General features: G+C 46.2%; 6 protein-coding genes across 6 annotated transcripts; 4 read left to right on the top strand and 2 right to left on the bottom strand.

Annotated features, from left to right (window-relative positions):
• Positions 1–4662: 4662 nt before the first annotated feature.
• On the top strand, positions 4663–5250 carry N7520_012009 (cytochrome b561 domain-containing protein; the record flags this gene model as incomplete). Its single annotated transcript, XM_057145942.1, has 1 exon — positions 4663–5250. One exon carries the CDS (start codon positions 4663–4665, stop codon positions 5248–5250), a length of 588 nt encoding a protein of 195 aa, XP_056991696.1.
• A 1535-nt stretch (positions 5251–6785) lies between these two features.
• On the top strand, positions 6786–7340 carry N7520_012008 (uncharacterized protein; the record flags this gene model as incomplete). The annotated part of the gene is made up of 1 exon (XM_057145941.1): positions 6786–7340. One exon carries the CDS (start codon positions 6786–6788, stop codon positions 7338–7340), a length of 555 nt encoding a protein of 184 aa, XP_056991695.1.
• Positions 7341–8010: 670 nt separating this feature from the next.
• On the top strand, positions 8011–8204 carry N7520_012007 (uncharacterized protein; the record flags this gene model as incomplete). The annotated part of the gene is given in 2 exon segments (XM_057145940.1): positions 8011–8119; positions 8134–8204. The coding sequence occupies 2 exon segments, from the start codon at positions 8011–8013 to the stop codon at positions 8202–8204; spliced, it is 180 nt and encodes a 59-aa protein (XP_056991694.1).
• A 487-nt stretch (positions 8205–8691) lies between these two features.
• N7520_012006 (uncharacterized protein) lies at positions 8692–10701 on the bottom strand (the record flags this gene model as incomplete). The annotated part of the gene is made up of 4 exons (XM_057145939.1): positions 8692–9551; positions 9613–9947; positions 10014–10333; positions 10396–10701. 4 exons carry the CDS (start codon positions 10699–10701, stop codon positions 8692–8694), a joined length of 1821 nt encoding a protein of 606 aa, XP_056991693.1.
• A 5298-nt stretch (positions 10702–15999) lies between these two features.
• On the top strand, positions 16000–16524 carry N7520_012005 (uncharacterized protein; the record flags this gene model as incomplete). Its single annotated transcript, XM_057145938.1, has 1 exon — positions 16000–16524. One exon carries the CDS (start codon positions 16000–16002, stop codon positions 16522–16524), a length of 525 nt encoding a protein of 174 aa, XP_056991692.1.
• Positions 16525–18197: 1673 nt separating this feature from the next.
• On the bottom strand, positions 18198–19975 carry N7520_012004 (sugar porter family MFS transporter; the record flags this gene model as incomplete). The annotated part of the gene is made up of 4 exons (XM_057145937.1): positions 18198–18482; positions 18539–18941; positions 18998–19734; positions 19793–19975. 4 exons carry the CDS (start codon positions 19973–19975, stop codon positions 18198–18200), a joined length of 1608 nt encoding a protein of 535 aa, XP_056991691.1.
• Positions 19976–21251: the final 1276 nt, after the last annotated feature.

Raw genomic sequence — 21251 nt, 5'->3', positions numbered from 1 at the left:
GTAGGTATGTCCGACCCTTTGTGGATCTGAGGGCGCTTCACCGCGCCCTGACGATCGGAGATGTATGGGTCCTATTGCATTTGATCTGGGCAGTCAGGTAATTGATCAGCGTATAAGATGTGTGTGAGGTCGTTTGAGGTTGTAATATTGTCTAAGCTCCCCGCATCTAGCGGTGTAGCGGGCCTAAATGAGGATGTCATAGGAATGCCCTGTATTAGCTATGAATTACTAAGGCTTGACCAGAAATGAGAGTAATGGAATCAAAAAGGGGCAATGTAAAGATGAGATGAAAAGAGTGTTGATTCTGCTGAACTAAACTATCGATCTTCACGGGGGTTGAAATACCTATGAGAATACTGTTGTAGTTCAAAGGGAGATTAATTTTCTTATTACTCATAGGGAAACATGAGGCTATATATACAACGGGAAGATCAAGTTGATTTCCAATCAACTTGATTCTTCGTATACATACTTCGGGATTAATTCCGATGGTTCGGCTTGGTTTCTGATCTGCACCAGCCTCATATCACAACAAATACTAGTGACTCGGTGGTTATAAATCCGAGGTAGTAAGTAGTGGTGAAAGTACGCGTAATACGAAGAGGGGCGTCTGATATGATTGCAAATCTTAGGTTACCACAGTGGTACCTGATAAGTTAATATAATGCTAATCTCCATTTTCCTGATAGGATGGCATGGATAGCTAGGTTTCCCACGAGATAGGTGGGCTGGCTCCTGGCGTTTGTTGATACACCATATTAGATATCTCTCTAGTGGAAGGGATACTGGAGTCTATGGGCGGGAGGCAGATTGGTAAAGTTGGTAATGATGTAAGAGATATCCTAGGGCCAGGTATCGAGATTGACTGCTGTTCTATGGAGGTCTGCGCTGAAGGATGCTTTTTTAAGCTGTCGACGATGGCCAGAAGCCGATCTAGGATGATAGATACCACGCGGTGGTAACTTTTATGCTGCATTCGTGCGGTTCGTTCATAGTAGTAAGCGGACACCTTGCGTAGAAGTTCTATTTCTGAAAGGGATGATATTTCCGAATCACCCTGTTGTGCATGGAGCACGCCTTCGAGCAGAATAGTAATGCCGGAATTAAAAAGAAGTTAAGAAAGTGATCGAATGGTAGGCTAATGGCTAAGGTTGTAGGGAAAGCAGTATGTTCCTTTGTATGATTGTTTAAGCTCCAGAAAGCCTCGGTCAGCTCAGGAGAGCGATCACCATGAATTAGTAATAGAAGAAGGCAACTAGCGCATACATCACGTCTCACTTACTAAATATGCCGCAACTATAACGAATGTTGTAGAGCTAGAATTCGAGTAGCCAAGAACTCTAGCTACAGCTGAGCACCATACGCAGACTCGGGTATCTAGCAGTCCGCGATGCCGGAGATACTTACGTACTCATCAAGCTTTTTCTCAATTAATTAAAATACAGTCTAGGCTTTTTTATCAGACCGCCGTCGACGGCTGGTTCCCTTATAGGACATCCGGTAGATGTTATCTAGATAACGGCTAGTCGTAATCTTTGAGAATATAGTGCCTAATGCTCTATAGCTACCAAAATCTCGGAGTATATATTAGAGTCACAGCTGGGGAGCTAGGCGACGGATCCTCGTATTATACATAAAATCTTATCCTATATATATAAAGACTGAAGTACCTTGGCTCGTTCTATCACCCTATCGTCACCAGCCTCGGGAGTAAGAATTCCGGTACGATATAGACCCATGGTTCTCGCCAGCATATATGCATAAGCCATTATCAACTCGGCCCAACCTAGCGGATCGAATTGCTATGCAGCGACACTCTAACACTTATTAGCAGGAGGCACAATATTATATCAGCCGAAAGGGGATAGAGGTTCATACCAAAAGTATTAATATTTATATATTAATAAGCCGGGGTGTAGTTAGAAGACGCGAACTGACCTGCGCCGCGCGACTAGGGAGCAGAGAACGGGCGAAATCTCCGACCAACACAGTGGGCGCTTAAGTGGGAATCTCCATATCGAGCACCAGCAGCGTGATCACATTAAAGCAAACCGCCCATACATCGTCGCCTAGCTAAAATGGTTACGAGTAAACTCTCTCGAGATTTCCCATCAATTTCTGCGGGACGAAGATTTCTGTGGTGCAATTAACGTGTCGAATAAAATAGTCCACTACAGTAGCGGCCTATTTCTGGGACAAGAGCTGGATTAGGGTATAGTCGCTGAAAGGAGGGAAAGGTTCTATCGAGCCAGCAATATCTTATATATTCTATAGCATGTTGTGCAAGGTATTAGAGTCATCTATCGTGCTGGCAGCTAGTACCTATATCTTAACCCGGTTACATAGTACAAATAGAGACAAGCGTCTATGATAGCGGTCGACCATATCCGAATGATTGCGGAAGACCTGCAAGTCAGACATATCAATATCCTGCGAGGAACATAGATTATCTGGCGCCAATTCTTCATCACTATTACCGCTTTCCTCTCTATCATTGCTCTCTATGGCGCGATCGCCAATACTGTTTGAGTCCTAGGAGGATAATAGGGCTGAAAAGGCCAATTCAGACGTTAAGCGAGAATCTAGGCTTCTAGAGAGGTGACTTAAGTAAGACCCGATAGTTTATAAACAGTCCTGGAGTAGCTCGACGCTATCGCATCTTAGGAAAGTCAGCATATTTGTATTGTATAATATGGGAATGATTAGCCCTACAGCAATTTCAGGTGGTTAACTCTCTTAACGGGATTCTGGTAAACACATATCACCCTATCTTCTCGATCGCAATTACTACATTGCGGACGCTCGCGACCATAGCGAATCTTGCGTTCTCGACAGCGAGTGCATGCCAAATCCGGAGTATCTAAACGATTCTGTTATCTAATCAGCGTCAAGGCTTAAAATCAATGGAAGCATAGAGGCCCGAGCATCTATTGCGAAACCATACTTACTTATCAATAGCAGACATTTCCAGGGATCGCATCGAAGGGGCCTGAACTGTTTCAATCTTGATTTCGGCGTTGATCGCTGTTTATGAATAGTAGAGAAGTCTTGGTGGTTGATGATCCGCGCTTTTTGTATCTCCGCAAAAAAGATCTGGATCATTCAAGAATAAAGACGGACAGAGAAAGATCGAGTGGCTACGTGACGCTGATTTCGAAACTTGCTACACAGCTACGGCGTAGATTCTTTACTTATAGTTGAGATTCGCAGCTGGATTCTGATGGATGTGCAGGCAGACCTTAGTCTATTCGATGTATTGGGTAGTGGCAGTATCAACCTGTTGGGAAGCAGGGTCGCCGCCGTTTCCAAAGCGATTCCAAGCCGTATGTTCCAAGCCGTATGTTCCAAGCCGTATGAAGGGAGACTCTACATGAAGCTGTATATGGAGCCATAGTCGTAGATGATGGAAGTCGAATAATGTAGATAATAGCAAAATTGAATAAGTCATGATATGATCAAGTTTATAGCTAAGGAACTCACAAGCCAGTTCAATTCAGGCAAATATCGAGGACTACCTACGAATGTGAAGGCAACACGAGCTCGGTGGTTCTAACAAAGACCTTAGCACTGTAATTTCCGTACTGATCCCAAGGTCCTTCTACTAAGTTTGAATTTCTAGTGGGTGGCCGCTACTCTCCTGCGCATACGCCATACTGTTCGTAAAACATATTAGTATACCCATAGCGCATAGACTAAAAGAAGGCTAGCATGAATCATAAAAGAAATCAGCGGCGAGACTTAATGGCAAATATTTTGTCCAGTCAATATGAGTTTGGCGTAAAAGCTCCCGCGTATGCACTATCCGCATTAGGCCAAAGGTATTTCAGTAGTGAGTGACTCAACTCAACCGACCGACTCTTAGCTCCAATGTGAGACTCGGAGGTTGAGCTGTTGATAGGCGGGGGAACTCTACTTCGCATGTATGACGGTCGAAGAGTTGATGCACCCAAAGAGTCCGAACTGTGGGAAAGTTGCCCCTGCGGGTTAATTCAAAAATGAAAGAAGAATATGCAGGTGGAAGGATATAGGCTCTCCGTATTCAAAGTCGCCTGGGGAGTATGAATTTGGTAAATGTGCGAAAATGTTGACGTCATTTTCTTAGTGGGCAGACCAAACTTGGAAGGAGCATTTTATTTTCCACGCTAGCTATAGTTCCGTCGATTCCCGCACGTACATACTGCTTGAGTCTGGATACTGCGATCCATGGTATTTATTGGCTGTCTTATGTATGGTGGCCGCCTTATGAGCTTTACTAACACCACCAAAATCGCTCAAGCCTTTGATCGAGGGTATAAATAATGGCCATCTGAGTATGGTTTGGTAGGACACTCCAATCGAATCCATTTCTTTGATTGCTTGGGAAATGACCACTATTGTTTGATGTTGACTTCAGTCATGAGCTCATATCCTCAATTGTTGCAAGCCGCGTTATTGGGGTTCTGTATGTGCTCTTATTTCTGTTCCTCACAACTTTTCAACTACTCTTCATTGACTTAAGCAGGTTGTCTTGCCCTAGCTCAATCCACTACCTCTAATCCCAGTGGCCAGAGTAGAGTCTCCGATGGCCCCTTTCTAGAGCATATACCTCCCCTTTCAAATAGACTCACGGTTAGAGATGACGCGCAGAGCAGCCATGATGATTGCTCTGGAGGCAATACAGCCATGCTGATTGCCCATGGCTTCCTCATGTCTTTCCCTTTCGTCATCTTCTTACCTTTCTTTGTGATCATCGTCCCTATCCCGAGTATTCGGATATCCGTAATCAAGGTCCACGCCCCTTTGCAGCTATTCACCCTCGCTATTGTTGTTGCTGGCCTGGGGCTTGGAATCAAGCTAGGAGTCAGCGGCTGTCTGATGAAAAATGCGCACCCTATCATTGGCCTCGTTGTTGTGGGGCTGTTAATCCTGTTTCAGCCTGCATTGGGTCTACTGCAACACCTCCATTTCAAGCGAACGGGAGGCAAAGGCATCTTTGCCCACATACACCGCTGGCTAGGCCGCTTCTTTATAATCCTAGGAATAGTTAACGGTGGCCTCGGCTTCGGTTTATCGGGTGTAGGCCAGCCAGGGACTCCAAGAGGAGCCATGATTGCATACTCAGTCATTGCGGGAGTTCTGGGATCGGTGTATATCGGGGTATTGGTGCTGCTGGCTATACGTGGGAAGCAAGACTTACATCATGAGAGGAATGCTTCAGATGCAATTCTCGGAGATGAAGTCAAAATTGCCACTGATCCAGCGATTACATAAGGTGCTGGGAGATGTTTTGTGGGTTTGAATTGACAGGAAGTGATGCGCCCGGTATTTCTTAGATTTACCTATTTGGTAAAATCTCCATTTGACGCAAGGAAAGCAATAATTTGATGCTTTGGGGGAAAATTAGTTACGCATTAATTTATTTGCATCCTACTCACTCCTCTTGCATACACGTTACTTCAAACTTCCAGATATTTAAGGTTCAGCTCCAGATCTGCGGTTAAAACTCTAGGATGGTTCCAACTCCGACATTCAATGTCCGCCGCAGGGTGCCCGTGGCGACATCCCAAAGCCGGGGCTGTATGATCCCGTTATCAGACGATAGTAGGGGTAGGCTTCTTCAGGATCCAATTTGGGTCCAACTTCTAAAACCCAACTCAACCCAACCCAATACCTAAGTCTGGGTACCCATTGGGTCCCCAAGAAGACCAAATTTGGCATGAATTCCCCCTCAATTTTCATAAATTTATACTCTTGCGTTCTCTGTATTTCACTGCTTCTATAAGGTGTATTCGAATGAAACCGTAGCTATAGATCGAGAAGATTTGAATCAACCTCCGTTCTCAATATGAATCAAATCCGACCGGTGGAAGTAGAGAAAATACGATAAAACTGAATCATATGAATTTGAAAATTTTGAAGTTGAAAATATATATTTGAAATACGCGGCAGCTTTACAATTTTCTTATAATCCTTGATAAATTAATTCTAGCTTTAATTCTGATTTTATCTATGATAATTCAATATATTATGTGTGCGATATAAAGCTAATAGTGTATTAAGAGAGAATCAGTAGCAAAATGATAAAAGTTCATGTATATAGATAGGGTCTCAACACTAGCAAGCAAGATATTGACAGGTTGAAAGAAGTGATAACTTGGCTAATAACAACAAATGGTAAGAAGGGATGACTTTACCCGTGCGGTGTGACGAAATGTGATGTGCAACTTTGGTTTCATGGATATGGGTAAGTTCAACAGCGAATTTCAATTGAAGTCTTGTAGGTTATGATTTACTTCGCCAATATGAACCAAAGAGGCTACTTGCTCTTATCTTCGAGGAAGTAATACTCTTCCCGGGGTCCAGGGTTCGCAGCCAAGGACATTCGTCCTGTTTTGGAGTGCATGCGACACCCATGGATTGGAGGAGGAAATCTTGGAACCGATGATTCGAATACTGTGAGTTCTGCTGTAAAACTGGGTTTGTCGCGGCTCACGAACTCAAGTATGTTTGATGATGTCACACCACGGCAACATCACGATGTCATTAAGACTGACAAGACAATAAAATGTGATAAAGCGAAATAAATCTTTCCGCACTTTCACTCTACCGGACGATATACGCTCAATCTTTCCATTTTTTCCAAACATGGCACCCAAGGACAAATACACCGATCCTGAACTACGAAACGAAGTCAAAGAAGAGATCCATAAAGGCGACAAAGGAGGAAAACCCGGCCAATGGTCTGCACGCAAGGTCGGATGCCAATAAATTCCATTTAATGCGTGTACTAATAATATCAGGCACAAATGATGGCCTCGGAATACAAGAAGCGCGGCGGGAGTTACAACACTTCTAAAGATGGTCAAAGTGAAACACAGAAGGATCTGGATCAATGGACGAAGGAAGATTGGCAGACCAAAGAAGGATCCGGCACTGCAAAAAAGGACGATGGAACACGCAAAAGATATTTGCCCAAGGAAGCATGGGAGCACATGAGCGACAATGAGAAGGAGGAGACCGAGGAAAAAAAGGTCAAGGAGTCGAAGAAAGGCAAGCAACATGTTGAGAACACCATCGATGCAAAATCTGCGAGAAAAAAGGCCAGTCGTGATTCAGAGGGTTCTTCGAACGACGAATCCAAGGCTGGCGAGGAAGAAGGCAAAAACCAGCATCAAAAACGATTGCGAACGCGTAGATCTGGTCGATTGCAAGCTAAGGCGAATGATGAACAAGACGGTGGATCAGAGGTCTCTAGTTCTCCTAAAGCCAAGAAACGCACTGCAAAGCAGACAGAAAGTTCTAACAAAAAGCAAAAGCACGAGACATCTCATGAAGGTAAAAATGGGAAAGACAAAGACTAATGTCCAATACTTGGTGACCACAAATATAATTTGAAGCTTCTCAGATACATAATGGATCGAAGCATGTCTTGATCGAGCGCAGCGGCTGTTCTTCGCTTGAACCCCTCAGAGCTACTGGACTTTCCGTGATAGTAGACCTACCAGGCCCATCCAGTCTTGTCGTACACGTTCCCCCACCACATTGACCTAAGGGGCGGTCGGGCCAATCCATAAGTAACCCAGACAACTTCGCTCGACTCCTGCTTGGCATTAACGCGCTCAGCATCGCGGAAGCCAACAATATGCCCGTTAAACTCATATTCCAAGGTTGTTGTTTTTATTGAAGAGACATCACTTACGTGGTCTTGTAGGGTCAGTGTGGATGTTGTATAGTATTGACAATATTAACTGTGAAAGCTGGTGCGATCGGTTACGTCACGTCACTTCATTTACATACACAAATATTCGTATCTGCACTCGCATACACGTATTGACGTGAGAGTCTGTTAGTTCATGTTCGCTTAAGATTTGTACTTATGAGCTAGGATTACTGAATCTCAGAATATTGCTGAGTTTCCTGATTTGCAACGATTACCGGACGTCTCTAGTGAGATCAAAAATAAAACAAAACCCAAGCATGAAATCGCACTGTTCACGGATTGTGAGACTAACACCTCATACCAAAACCATCATGGCGACCCAGAAGCCTTCTGTACCCTACACAGAAGACGAGCAGATTCCGCTCGAGGCCAGACCCCCCTACCCCACGGCCAAGCCAATGAGGCTGTTATGCGTATATCGTACGTGGAAATAGCGCCCTACATGGCCAAATTTCGTTTGGTCGTCGGAAAACCCTTTGTTTCTACCTATGACGCCAGGGACTAATGCGATTGGCGGATCTACGAGATTGAGCCAAATGATCTACTGTCAACCCCGGGTCAGCTGGTTTTTTTGTGATGTTATTATCCGTGGACAAGGCAATCCATTTCTGACCATTCTGATGGTATCCACATGGGTGGATATCTTGCTGCAAAGGCATTTATGCACAACGAATGGCGAAATGCAAATGCACAGAATTCGCTTGCTTTTATTTGGAAATTTTGGCAATACATTTCTGACGGATGAAGATCAATCGCTCGCCAAATTGGGTCATAGGATTTCCGACACACTTCTTCTTCATTCGTTAATTATCGTATGGCTGTATGACCTTGCGCTACTCGGCCAGACCATTGAAGTAGCACACATTCGAAATACAACCAGCTGAATAAAGTCCCGTGATTGCATTGATATTCGTCAATGATTGCCATTCGATGATATTAGGGATAAATAGTCATCATTACCATCTCTGTTAGCCATTGCCAGGTGATGATGTTCAATCTTTATCCTCACCAATAATAGTCGGCTGATCATTGTCATTGTTTACACCAAATCCAGCCGCTATTTCTCGAAACTCATATTCATCATCCCTTTCTGGTTTCCAGTAACCTGGAAAGGACATCTTTCCTGCGACCACAAGAAGTATTCGTTCAGCCTCGTCTTGATCTGCAGGTGCCTCATTTCCTCTCCAAGCAACATGGGTATCCGGCCTCACCAAAACCAAATCTCGCTCCCATATTCGTCGCACGTGGGTCTCTCCTCTGAGGACAATATGCTCAAGTGGAAATCCAAGTTTCTCGGCCACTGCTGAGAAGATGCCCAGATTGACTTCATCGTCCTTCGGGTCAAACTGCATCAGGGTCCATTCTCTTCCAAATAGATCGTATGTGCTGGTAACCCCGTCCTTCAGAAAGACATGAGGAGCTCGACTGCCAGGCCTGGTGCTTGGCTTGTAAGACTTGACGTCCCAAGGAACCGGTGGGGTCCCGTCAGGATAGATGAATGGCGAGTGATCGTATCTCAAGTCCAATTCAACACCTCGGTCCAAGGTTTCCGGTCCAGAAAACTTTATATAGCTCTCAACTTCTCTCCTCGCCCTATCACCGTCCGGGGTGTTGCGATTGAGCGTGTTCCAAAGCCGATGATAGATGCTGCCCAGTACTACATGCTCCATAACGTGGCGATGCGACCGCTGAAGAGCTCGAATCATCATCGGTCGTCTCTCTGTTCCGTATGCCTTGAGAAGACGATCCCCACCGTAGCCTTTCGCTACGGCAGCAAGTCGCCAGCCGAGATCAACTGCGTCCACAAGGCCGCTATTCATCCCATAACCACCATGAGGAGGGTTACGATGAGCTTAAAGATGAAAAAGTGTGAGTTGAGGTATATATTGATGAGTGTGACAATCGTATCATACCTGCGTCTCCCGCTAGCAGTACATGGCCATTCTTGCTTGAATAAGTCTCGGCCACGCTGAAGCTCGGCTGCCATTCACTGTGGATGAGGACATCGTCAATCAAAATTGGCCATTTTCCTTGAAATCCTCCGAGCATCTTGTAAACGACCTCATGTGGATCCAAAGTACTGCCCTTTTCGTCGTCCGTCAGTGGATAGTGAGCTGTAAAGGTATCTTTGTCATCTTGGTCGATCAAAAAGCCAGTTCCAGCTGGAAAGGCGTGCCAAAACCGCCCAAAATGGAGCTCTCGTGCCAGCTGTGCCGATCGGAAGTGGACCAAGTAGAAGCGAGTGGGACTATCGCGCTTGTCAGTGCTGGGCTTTTTGTAAATCATAACGATTCTGGAAGTCATAGCGCCTTACATTTGGCCACCGGACATCTTGATACCTGCGGACCTTCTAACCCTGCTACTCCCTCCATCACAGCCCACCAGGAATTGGCCACGCAGAGTACGTCTTTGGCCGGTATTGTCTGTGAAACTAGCAATGATCCCTTCCGGGTTTTCAATGTGACCTACATAGGTCCATCCAAACCTGGATACCACCTTTGTTTTGTTCAAAATAAGACGCTTCAGCCATGCCTCGAAAATTATCTGAGAGCATCTTTGACCGGGTTCAGCTGGCTGACTACCATCGTTATTGAGCTTGATATAGTTACGCTGCTGCTGTACAGATGGCAGCCTCTTTTTAAGTGTTCAATATTAGAACAAAGAATTTCAAATAATGAGCGCAAAATAATACATACCCATGAACCAACAAGGTGTCCGCAAGACTCAAGGCTTGTAATAAATATAGAGTCGAAGTTTGCATCGGCACCCACCGCTCCTGGTTGCGCTCGATAATCATCAGCGAGCCCAAGAACCCTTAGGATCTCCATACTACGACAATTAGTCAAGTCCATCTTTGGCCACTGGGTTGTTTGAAGATTCTTGTCCGCAATGAGACATCTGATCCCAAGACGATCTAATTGATATGCAAGTAGCATACCAACAGGTCCGGCACCAACAATAATGACTGGCAAATCGTCATTGGCTTCTCCATCCGTTTCCATTGTGAATTCCCTGGTTGACGGACGTAAAGCGTGAAAGATGTGGGCTGTGGAAAACTTATACATAAAATTACCGCTGATCGAATATAAAGTTTCACGGCTGGTACCACTGTGACCACGGCCAGAAAAGCCTATTTTTGCCGTGAAATGTCTATTGTCGAAAGATTTCTCATCTTCTCGTTTTGTACCAAACAGTGGGGAATTTTAAATGGACATGATTGGTCAAATATGTTCCATTTCGCAGCCGTCTTGATGAGATGCTCTTGGACTCGAATTGTAACAACGATTGGCAACTATTTGCGAGAGGCGACAACCTAACGCCACCTGAAACAAGAGCGGTCATAGCGCCTTATCGGGCTTACCGGGACACTGCAGGTCAGCCGCATCTCGCAAATAGTTGTTCCCCCTGCCACGCCAATTTCATGCCTCGGCAGACATGTCTCCTGTTTTCGTTTACTTCATCCAGAGTACATATTTTGCGGATACAAAGGCACCGGGGGCAGCTTCTCTGAGACGCTTAGGGTTCGGGCACCGGGATGAATGAGGCTGCATCCTGATGGAGAGAGAATGAAATCCTAGTCATTCAACCCTTTGCCTCTTTTGGGCTTTGTGAGAGGCATTGTTACGACATGCCTGATTCATGATGAGACTACATGATAGAACCCTATGCAGTTGTGTTGGGTGCGGGCAGGGTATGGATATGTTACGTCTTTCGTTTGCACGCGTCCGCATCCGCATCCGCACCCGCATCCGCACTCGGATTTATGTAGTTGAGGCACGGGACTTTCGATTCCCCTTCGCCTGGAACGCCGGTATGTCCGAGCGGGAATTGTTGAACATCAAGACAATATTGGCGAAGCTTTCGAGCTTGCAACAGTTACGAGGGGTTCTAAGTGAGGTCACAAAGATGAAATTCCAAGTATGGAATGGTCCTGTTCACAGATTTTGTATTATCATCATCTTACTCCAAACTCACCATAGCCCCCCAGAAATGTGTTGTTCTCTGCGCTGAATGGCCAGCCCAGGGCGCTCGAGACTGGACCCTGTCCCACAGCCAAAGTGTGCAAGATCTAGCGGTGAGGATAGTGCATATCTCCTTTGTCTTTTCTTTTTTTCCTTTCAAAATCAAAATTCTTAATTGATCTTCTGAGCTGGGCTAGGCGTCCACGTGGAAATTCATAGAAACGACGGTTCGCACTTAGGTGCTTGCTATTATGGGTAGGTGTTGGAGTTCGTCACCCGACCAGCAATGATAATTTTCAGCGATTGTCTCATTACGATCAGAAAATGCTTCCAATGTTGCAGCTAAAGACGACTGCGCAGACATTAATCTTGTTTTTATCCTTTTTATCACGGTGTCTAGCAAATGCTGACGTGTTCAAAACCACTGGACATCTACTTTGTATTATCTTATTTTGCACCTGAAATAGAAGTGTATTACAATCTTCCCACCCTTTTCTTACCCTCTTCCCCCTTTCGTCCTCACAAAAGTCTACTGCATCGAAAGGTTGTATATGTGTGCCTATCCTCGTGGCTCAATGAACACTTTTGAGTATTACTGTCTACTGTGGCCTTCTCTCTTCCCATTCTCTCACTCTAAAGCCTAAAACAAGACGGTATCTTATCCAGACCCAAAAACTTTGGTAACCCAGCTTCAGACCCTGTGGGAAAGCCCTGGCTCTTTCCAAGGCCACCATAATGAGATTATTGATCTGGCAAGTCGCGCGATTGCTGCACTTGAGAGTCCTTTTAAGCATTCCAGCGAATAGCATATTCTGTACGTCCATCGTAGAACACATACTATCGTTTCGAATGCCTGGGACTTGTCTAGCCTTCTTCCCTGGTAATTGCACTCATCAGTTAGGAACACAACATTTTCCGAATACTGGTGGAGGATGACAAGAATGGTCATTCTTTGATGACCACTACAGTACTGGCGGAGAGCACGGGCCTTGAGCAGCCTGCGCTTGAGACATTGCTGGATTACATGGCCACGCAGAAATTTGTGGAGAGGGTGTCAGCGCAGGGATTCAAACCGACGTGGCTGTCGTCCGAGCTGCTAACTCCACTATTCATGGATGGGATAATGCATTTGTAAGTTCTGGCCAAAGCTCCCATTTAGTTCTTTTGATGACCAGTGCATTGTAGCTATGACAACTGTCTCCCTGCATTGGGGGGGTCTCAGTTCTTTCCTTCTAATCCAGCCGGAGCACGAACCGCAATTGAACTCGGCCACAGTACATTTGATAGCTTCTATGACTGGGTGGAAACTCGCCCGTCCCAACGGGCTGCGTCTCATCGGTTTATGCAGTTCTGATTTCCGTTTCTCCCAACTTGGCTTGACATCATTGATTTCCAGGCAGAGTTTTCCCAGGATACAGGCACAGAGACGACTATTTTTGTGAACGTCGAAGGTGGTAACGGCAGCAATGCGCGGCTTTATTGCAAAAGAATCCGGATGTAACAGGCCGGGTCATCCTTCAGGATCTCCCTTCGATTGTCGGGAAGGAGATTGCTGATGACCGCGTGGAAATCATGGGCTATGACTAGTTCACGGGACAGCCAGTGAAAAGTACTACCAATCCTACTGAGGAGTTTGCAATGGGCCTTGCTAACCTGATCGCCAACAGATGCACGAGCGTATTACTTTTGGCAGATCTCTCACAATTATGACGATAAAACCTTTCTTCGCATTCTTCGGTCTCTCTATCAAGCTATTGGTCCATAATCAGTGTTAATAATCATGAAAAGGTGCTTGATGACCAGAAGACACACAGTTCCGAATACACCGCTGCACTAAGCGTGATGATGCTGACGATCTTTAAGGCCCGCGAGAGACGGAAAAGCCAGTGGATGGCACTTCTTGGTGGGGCGGGGCGTCAAGTAAAAGAAATCAGGCCTTTCACATCTTTTGGAGACTGCGTCATCATTGCTGTCAAACAATAGGCTATCTGAGCTATTCCTTGGCCAATGTGAAAACTCTGAAAGATTTGTCTAAGCTGCATTGTCAATTAGGATCAAGGTCTGATCCAGATTCCCCTGGATCTGAATCGGTCCAGTAGATGCTCCCTTTTTGAGCGGCCGTCGCCGGAATTAGTTGGTAAATTTGGATTTCTCGGCCTATTGATTTCCTCTTACCGGTCATAGATAAGATCGCCGTTATCGAGTAGAGACGCGGAAGTTATATTATCATATATTCTTCTTAGACACGGAGGTCCCCCCTGTTTTCGTTCCTCTGGGCCTACTTAGACCCGGGTTTGGCATTAGATAACTAAATGTGTTTCTTGAGCCCGCGGCGGAAAGTCAGAAAATTCGCGGATGGTTAGCTAATGCAGCGGCGTGTTAAATATACTGCGAGTTTACGAAACATATGACCGTCTGCTCAGATACGCATATGTATGATGGATGTACGGTTTTTCACTGTGGATGAGGATCATGATAACGATCTCATTCACACAGACAACTTACTGAAAGTTGAACAACCAACTGAGCTACAATATGTATCCGCTCTCAGCCTAGTGGTTGGTGGTTTATAACCAACTCTCCCCCGTGAACCATAAACACGTGGCTGGGGGCGGCGCTTGAAGCTCTGCTACCTGGCTGGGTCACCCATCATAGGCCGCCTAGTGTTGGCTCTGGGTGCTCAAGGACACATACTGCGACAATCGAACCTGTGCGCTCAGAAGTCGTGCAATCAGGGCTCATAGCCTGTTGAATAACCAAATTTATAATACGAATCCACTCTAAGCCTAGTGGTTAGTGACTTCTGATCGACTCCTGCAGCTGAATCACAAAGTCATGCGGTGTATATAGACTATAGGAGTGACTGCTCGTTGGGCCGCCACTCCACTAGGCAGAAGGGAGCTAATTGAGCTACTGCAAATATAAGTCGCTGGACTTTCTCTCGTAAGATAAAATATCATCACACTTGTACCTCAATCCAGGGTCCAATTTGGCGAACGGGCAGGGTAACTGGAGACAAACATACATATGCGCTGTATGAGCTATGGGCTGTCTATTTGCGGCCTGCTCTTCCACGTTCTGGTGAGCAACTTTTATGAACCAGCCTTTTGGCTACGAGTGCCCTCCTATTTTTAGAGATTATTGCTGGCATTTAGAGAAAATCGCGTAAAAGAATAATTATCGTCATGAGGTACAGACCCGGCACGCCAGCACATGATCGCGGAGGACTCATAGAATGTCGAGTGTTATGGGGTTCATCTCCAACCTATACGAGGTAGGGCCAGCAAATGCACCCCACCCCCCCTTCCTAACTTGGATGGGATCGTCATTGGCTGGACGGGTTGGATTAGGAATGTGCGCTGCTTATGGCGTGATCATGGTCTTCTTGACATTCTGAATTGCCTATTGTCACCTTGAGCGCGAACATCCTATTATTCAGTTCCTCAAAGAACCATAATATCTTGGGTAATATATGAAGAAGTGACGATGTCATCCAGCGAGCCAGGATATATGCTTTCTCCTATTGAATGGATGATGCCTCGATCCTACATAACCCAGATTCTCTGCTTTTCTTCTTCAAGTCCACAAGCCCCACAAATCCTCAGGAATGGACTTGCGGATACCTTAGCAGAGGTCCCGTACCTTTTATGTGGAGTCATGGACTCGAGTTTACCAAAAGGTTCTGTGGCGCTCAGCAAACCCTATCAAACTCTGGATGATCTTTTCTCTTTTTCTGACTTATCGGCAACTATGGACTATAATGCATTGAAGGCGGGAAGATTTGATCCATCATCTTTATGCGGTCTCAATGAATTTTCCACCAATGCCAGCGCAGGGAACGAGAATGCACAACCAGTTTTTCGCGCACACCTATATCTGGCGCAAACGGGCTATTTCTTATGCGTCAGAATTCATCACTCGACGACAGATATCACTGGACTAGGCATTCTTCTCAAAACCTGGGCCTCGCATTGTCGATTTGGCCGACCAGGGACCATTCATGCCACAAAAAGCTGGCTAGATCGAAGTGCTTTTGGGGGGGCCTGCACAGAAGCTCCAAATGACCTTCCTGGCCTGCTGCATTATCAAAAAATGCAATGTCCCAATGGGGATCAAGCAAAAGGGAGAGCAACTGGCATGGTCACTTTGATATTCACATTTTCAAACCAACATTTGAATCTTTTGAAGACAGAAGTGACCAAACTTTTCCCCGTCAATGGAATCAGGTGGGTTTCAAAAGGGGACATATTGACGGCCATTCTATGGAGTTCTATCGTGTCTACAGAACTTTCGTTTTATGGGTCTTCTATCTCTACAAACAAACCACCCCAAAGCAACATGCATGCTATTCGCATTCCGGTCAATTTTCGCCGTCGCTATATACCACCTTTGGGAACTAACTTCATGGGAGCTGCCTTTGGTGTGTCATTAGCAACAGCGAAAGAAGAAGATCTTATCAATATTGCATTGTGCGATGACAATGAGCTCTTCCTATCGGCACTAGCAAGAGTCTCCGGGGCTATACGACAAGCCATATCGCGTGTGAATGCACGAAGCATGAAGAGTGTTGTTCAATTCTTGGTGGCGCAGAAAGACATTACAAATCTCAAATTTGGTCCGAGAGATGCAAAAATCTCAATCGTATCTTGGGCAGATGAAGATGTGTACGACTTGAATTGGGGCCATGACATCGGTTTTTGCGATGCAGTGAGATTGCCGAACTTGCGAAAACAAAGATATCCCGTTGTACTTCCGCGGCTTCCAAACGGCAATCTGGAGGTTCTTGTCAGCTTTGAGAAACAGATCATGGATTGCTTCAGGCTTGTGAAGGTTATGAGGTCAACAAGCGTCGATTTTGTTTGAGAATAGTATTTTCGCCCAATAGGTATTGCGCTGCTTTATCCTTTGAGTAGACATGGAATGTTGCAACAGGAAAGTACTGCCCATCTGAGGTACAAACCTTAGTCTTCATCGTTCCCAGTGTGGAAACAATTTCTCAAATTTTTTTAATAGCCCGCATAGAGCCCACAAATCAGAGTGCACCTACACCTAACCCCACCATATCTGCTATGCCTTGAGTTCATTGCGGATCTGCAAAAGACCCCTAACATTCCTCAGAAATATACAGTCACTTGGCCAGGTGATGTTAGCCAATTGGACCCAACGCTGATTGGGCTCGTCATGCATGCCGCAAGTCCCTTCTTTCCCCCGTAATAAGTCAATGGCCGACAACAGTTCCATAGCTTACCGTGTCTCTTTCTGCAGGCATAGAAGAGGCGACGACAGCGAGAAGTGAGAAAATACGAGGTAGAATGATAATTCGTCTGGAATACAGGTCATCTGCCAATGCGTTAGCTGGTCCTGGTCGCAAACCGCAACGGTTGAAAAGCCGTTATTTGATACGTGAAAGACATCATGTCTCAATGAACGAATTCTTGGGCATGGTTTTCAAGGCTTCCCCACCAGCTTTTGCGCGTCTCCTCACCAAAACAAATACTACTAGTGATTCGTGACGAACATACAAGTTTCAATTGTTCCCTCCCTGAGATTTCCGAAGCTGCGACTCGCTGTCGAAATGGCAAGTGCAAAGTGTTCTATTATTAACAATGGTTAAAGGTAACCAGAAGCAATGCCCCGACATAGAAGATTTGGACATGCTGTCCCTAACCTTAACCGAGTGGACCTTAACAGCAAGACATTCACACTGCATCAGTGGATAAAGCCCCGAGGAACAATATCTGCACAAGGCGGATTGCCAGCGCATCTGGCCGCCCTAGCATGTATGTCCGATAGCTACTTTCTATCAGGTCTACCTCACGCTCATAGCGTGTGGGGGTTTGTCAACACGCCAATTACGGAGTTCTACGAAAACAAAGATCGGCTTGGAATGACATCCACTTCCACTACTCACGACAGCATTCCTCGACCACACCTCCAAGGATCAAATGAGGAGTGAAACCCGACTCATAGGGTGGGTATGATGGGTAGCCTTGATCATACGATTATTCTTCACAATCAAAATCACCTACGCGCTGATGAATGGCTCTTAACAGACACTCATTGGGCCGGAGCAGGGCGTGGGTTGCTTTACCAAAAGATCTGGAGCAAATACGGAACCTTGGTCACGAGCTGTACACAAGAGGTATTGGAGATCAGCTTTGAAAATCACCGGAATACGTAGGCTGACCTTTTGTAGGGCGTTTTGCGACTCGAAAATGGTTTACAGCGCCAGGAGAGTCCAACTGATTTTCTAAATGTGAAGTGCGTAATTTAGGGCTTTGAAGAAAAAGAGCAAAATATGGTAGACGTTATTGTAGTGACTGATCATCTTCAGGATGTCTCATCGTTTCAATTAAAAAAACATACATATATGCATTCGTCGTCAACTCAATCATACAGAGGTTGGCAGCCGATACGCAAATACACGAATGCATGATACCTCGATATTTCCGCCAAAGAAAGAGACTAGCGCACGCGAAGCAAGAAGTGCGACAGATGGCTACGGAACCACCATTCCTTGTATTTAAAGACATCGTCTAGGCTTCCACTTGGGTGACAGTGGGAGCAACGCCAGCCTTCTCGTCGGTGAGACCCATCTCGTCGGCGAAGGTGGAGTGCGGCTGCCAGCGAGCGGAGGTACGAGGGTTGGTCTCCTCCATCATCTTATCGACCTGCTCCAGGGACAGGCCCTTGGTCTCGGGAATGAGGAAGTAGGTGTAGACAAAGGCGCAGAAGCATAGGGAACCCCAGAGGAAGAAGACCTTGGGGCCCAAGTTGGCCTTGTCAGCGTCAACCAAGTAAGGAGTGATGACGGCAATGATCTATGAAAATAGTTAGTAGGCGTTGAAAATGTGGTGAAGGACCAGTAGATACGTACGCAGTTCCAGAGCCAATTGGAGGCGGTAGACAGGGCAACACCACGGGAACGGATGGGGAGAGGGAAGATCTCGCCGATCACGACCCAGGCACCGGGACCCCAGGTAATAGCGAAGAAAAAGACGTAGATACAGATGAATGCAATCATGGCGCTAACAGCCGAGTGGTTCTGTCCATCGACTGTACCAACGATAGCGACAATGAACTGACAAATGACCATACCCAGAGCACCCCATAGGAGGATAGTGCGACGACCATACTTCTCGATAATATAAAAAGAAATAGGAGTTGACAGCACATTAACAATAGTTGTGATCATGCTGATCAAGAAGGGATTCGAAATCGTTCCTAATTGGGTGAAGAAGGTGGTTCCGAAGTAGAACACGAAGTTGACACCAGTCCACCTAAAGGCCATATTAGGAATACGAATTCATGCAGAAATAGTAGGGGATTGACTTACTGTTGCATCATCTGCAGAGAAGTACCTAGGATGGTGAGGCGAATGTTGCTGTTAGCTTTGAAAAGGCTTCCAGTAAAGCAGTTCAACCAGCTAGCAAAGTAGCCGCCGTCGGGAATAACCTGCTGCTCGTACTGGAAATTAGCGTCGATCTCCGTTAACTCGAGGCTGATGTATTCAGAATCAATAGGCTGACCGCGAACGCGAGCCAGAACCTCGCGCGCCTTCTCCTTATTGCCCTTGCGAATGAAGTAACGAGGGGACTCAGGCAGGAAGAAGAGACCAGTGGCGAGGATGATAGCCCAAAGGAGTTGGAGGGCAATAGGAATGCGGTATGAGCCAGAGTCGGTGCGCTTCGAGGTGCCATAGTCGATAACGGACGCCAGCATTAGGCCGATAGTGACGCAGAACTGGTAGCCCGAGACGATAGTCCCACGCACTTTACGGGGAGCAATCTCAGACATGTACAGAATAATGATGGCCGAAACGAAGCCGACACCAAATCCAGCAATCAGACGACCAGCCACCAGCAGACCTAAGCTACTAGAGGCGGTTTGGAGAACCACACCGACAATAAAAACACCGCAACCAGAGATAATGGTTGTGCGACGTCCATACCAGTCTGCGATATCACCAGCAATCAGTGCGCCAAAGAATGTACCGGCCGAGAGAATGGAGACGATGAGAGACTTCTTCCACGAGGGAATAACGAATTGGGCGGCAGGGGTAGATGCTTTGTCCTGTTCAAGATATAAGCGTGTGTCTTATAAGATACTCCATAATTCAAAGTGCAGTTACCAGGTGCTCGAATGTCGAGATAAAGTAATCCATACCGAGAACACTGCCAATGTATCCAGAATCGTATCCGAAGAAGATACCACCAAAGGCAGCAAAGGCACACATCAAGTAAGTCTTGAGGGTAACCGGGGCCTCGACGCGCAGGGCGTCGACGCCGCCAGCAGGACCTGCACCACCGGGCATTGGAGTGAGTCTCTTTGGTAGATTGACGACGAGTTTGGTAGGACCAAACAATCAATGGAGAAGTGAGTGAGGAAAGAAATATGCAACCGAGGTATGTAAAGGAGACGAGCAATTGACAAAGAAGGGGAAAGGATGGAGATTTATAACATACGGGCCAAGGCCTGTCAGGTCTCGTCCCCCAGAGTCCAAAAAATAGCAGGCGTAGGGGAAAAAAAGTAGCAACCCGAACTAATGCAACCCTGGACCGAACTCGACTCCATATTTTGGCCACTCTTGTCACGATGGATCACGATCAAGGCCCTCAATGGCTCGAGCTAAATACGATATCCTATATGGCTCCTGGACCCTTCCGATATCGAGAAATACGCTGGGATCGCACCATGGCTGAGTCTATGTTACTTCCAAATAAAGGGGCCATGTCATGTGGGTAGAGGAACCGGGGAAAAATTTGATTGAATTTGCGGAAGGGTGAAACTCCACGGGCTGGTTGGTTGGCTTATGGCTCGGGTCTGACCGATGCCAAGAGGAATAATGGCTTCGCTAAGGGGATTCATCTTGCGACAGAGAAATCACAGCCGCGCTCATCTTCGGAAGGCGTAAACTCCCCAGGATATGCTCACCACTGTGAGTATTTGGGTGTTTTCTACGGACATGGCTGACTTTCACGGTCAGCTCACGCGAATCTGAATGAAACTGAGAGTGAACGGTTTTCGTAAAGATCACGCACTGCCGAACATTGTGGCACCGGCATTAGTATTGGACGCAACGCGATGGAAGATCCAAAGAAGAAAAAGAGAAACATGAGGCCTGTGCTTTTAGCATCTGTTACCCCGCGGACCCAGAACCCGAATCTGGCTGGACCCCGAGACTCTGTATGGCTGGCATCGTGGGGCGCGTTTGGTGGGGGAAAGAATAAGCGGGAATGTCAACTCCCGTGGAACGACTTGGGTCTCGTGGCGCTCTATTGCACAAATGCCCCGCAATTCCCCACCATTTGGCGCATACCCTATGGACGCCTTCCACCGTGAGAATGCGCCGGATACGAGAAGGTTATGCCCACGGACTAATATCGGCACCCAAGGGTCTTTTTTCCGGTGCTTCGTAAATGTTCTACTTTGTCGGGTCACTCAGGTGGAAATTCCACAAGCTGATGTGTCTCAGGGAGAAAAAAGTCATTGGTGAAGATTGTACATTTCTCCCGATAGAGTTCCCCAAATCCCCACTATACAGAAGCTTGGAACAAATGTGAAAATTTTGCGTTTTCATTTTCTTCTTT

The sequence above is a fragment of the Penicillium odoratum genome (assembly GCF_028828045.1).
Source record: "Penicillium odoratum strain IBT 22623 chromosome Unknown utg000008l_segment0_segment0, whole genome shotgun sequence".
Taxonomy (NCBI): domain Eukaryota; kingdom Fungi; phylum Ascomycota; class Eurotiomycetes; order Eurotiales; family Aspergillaceae; genus Penicillium; species Penicillium odoratum.
Note: the sequence above shows the minus strand (reverse complement) of the source record. Positions and strands in the feature narration are given on the sequence as shown.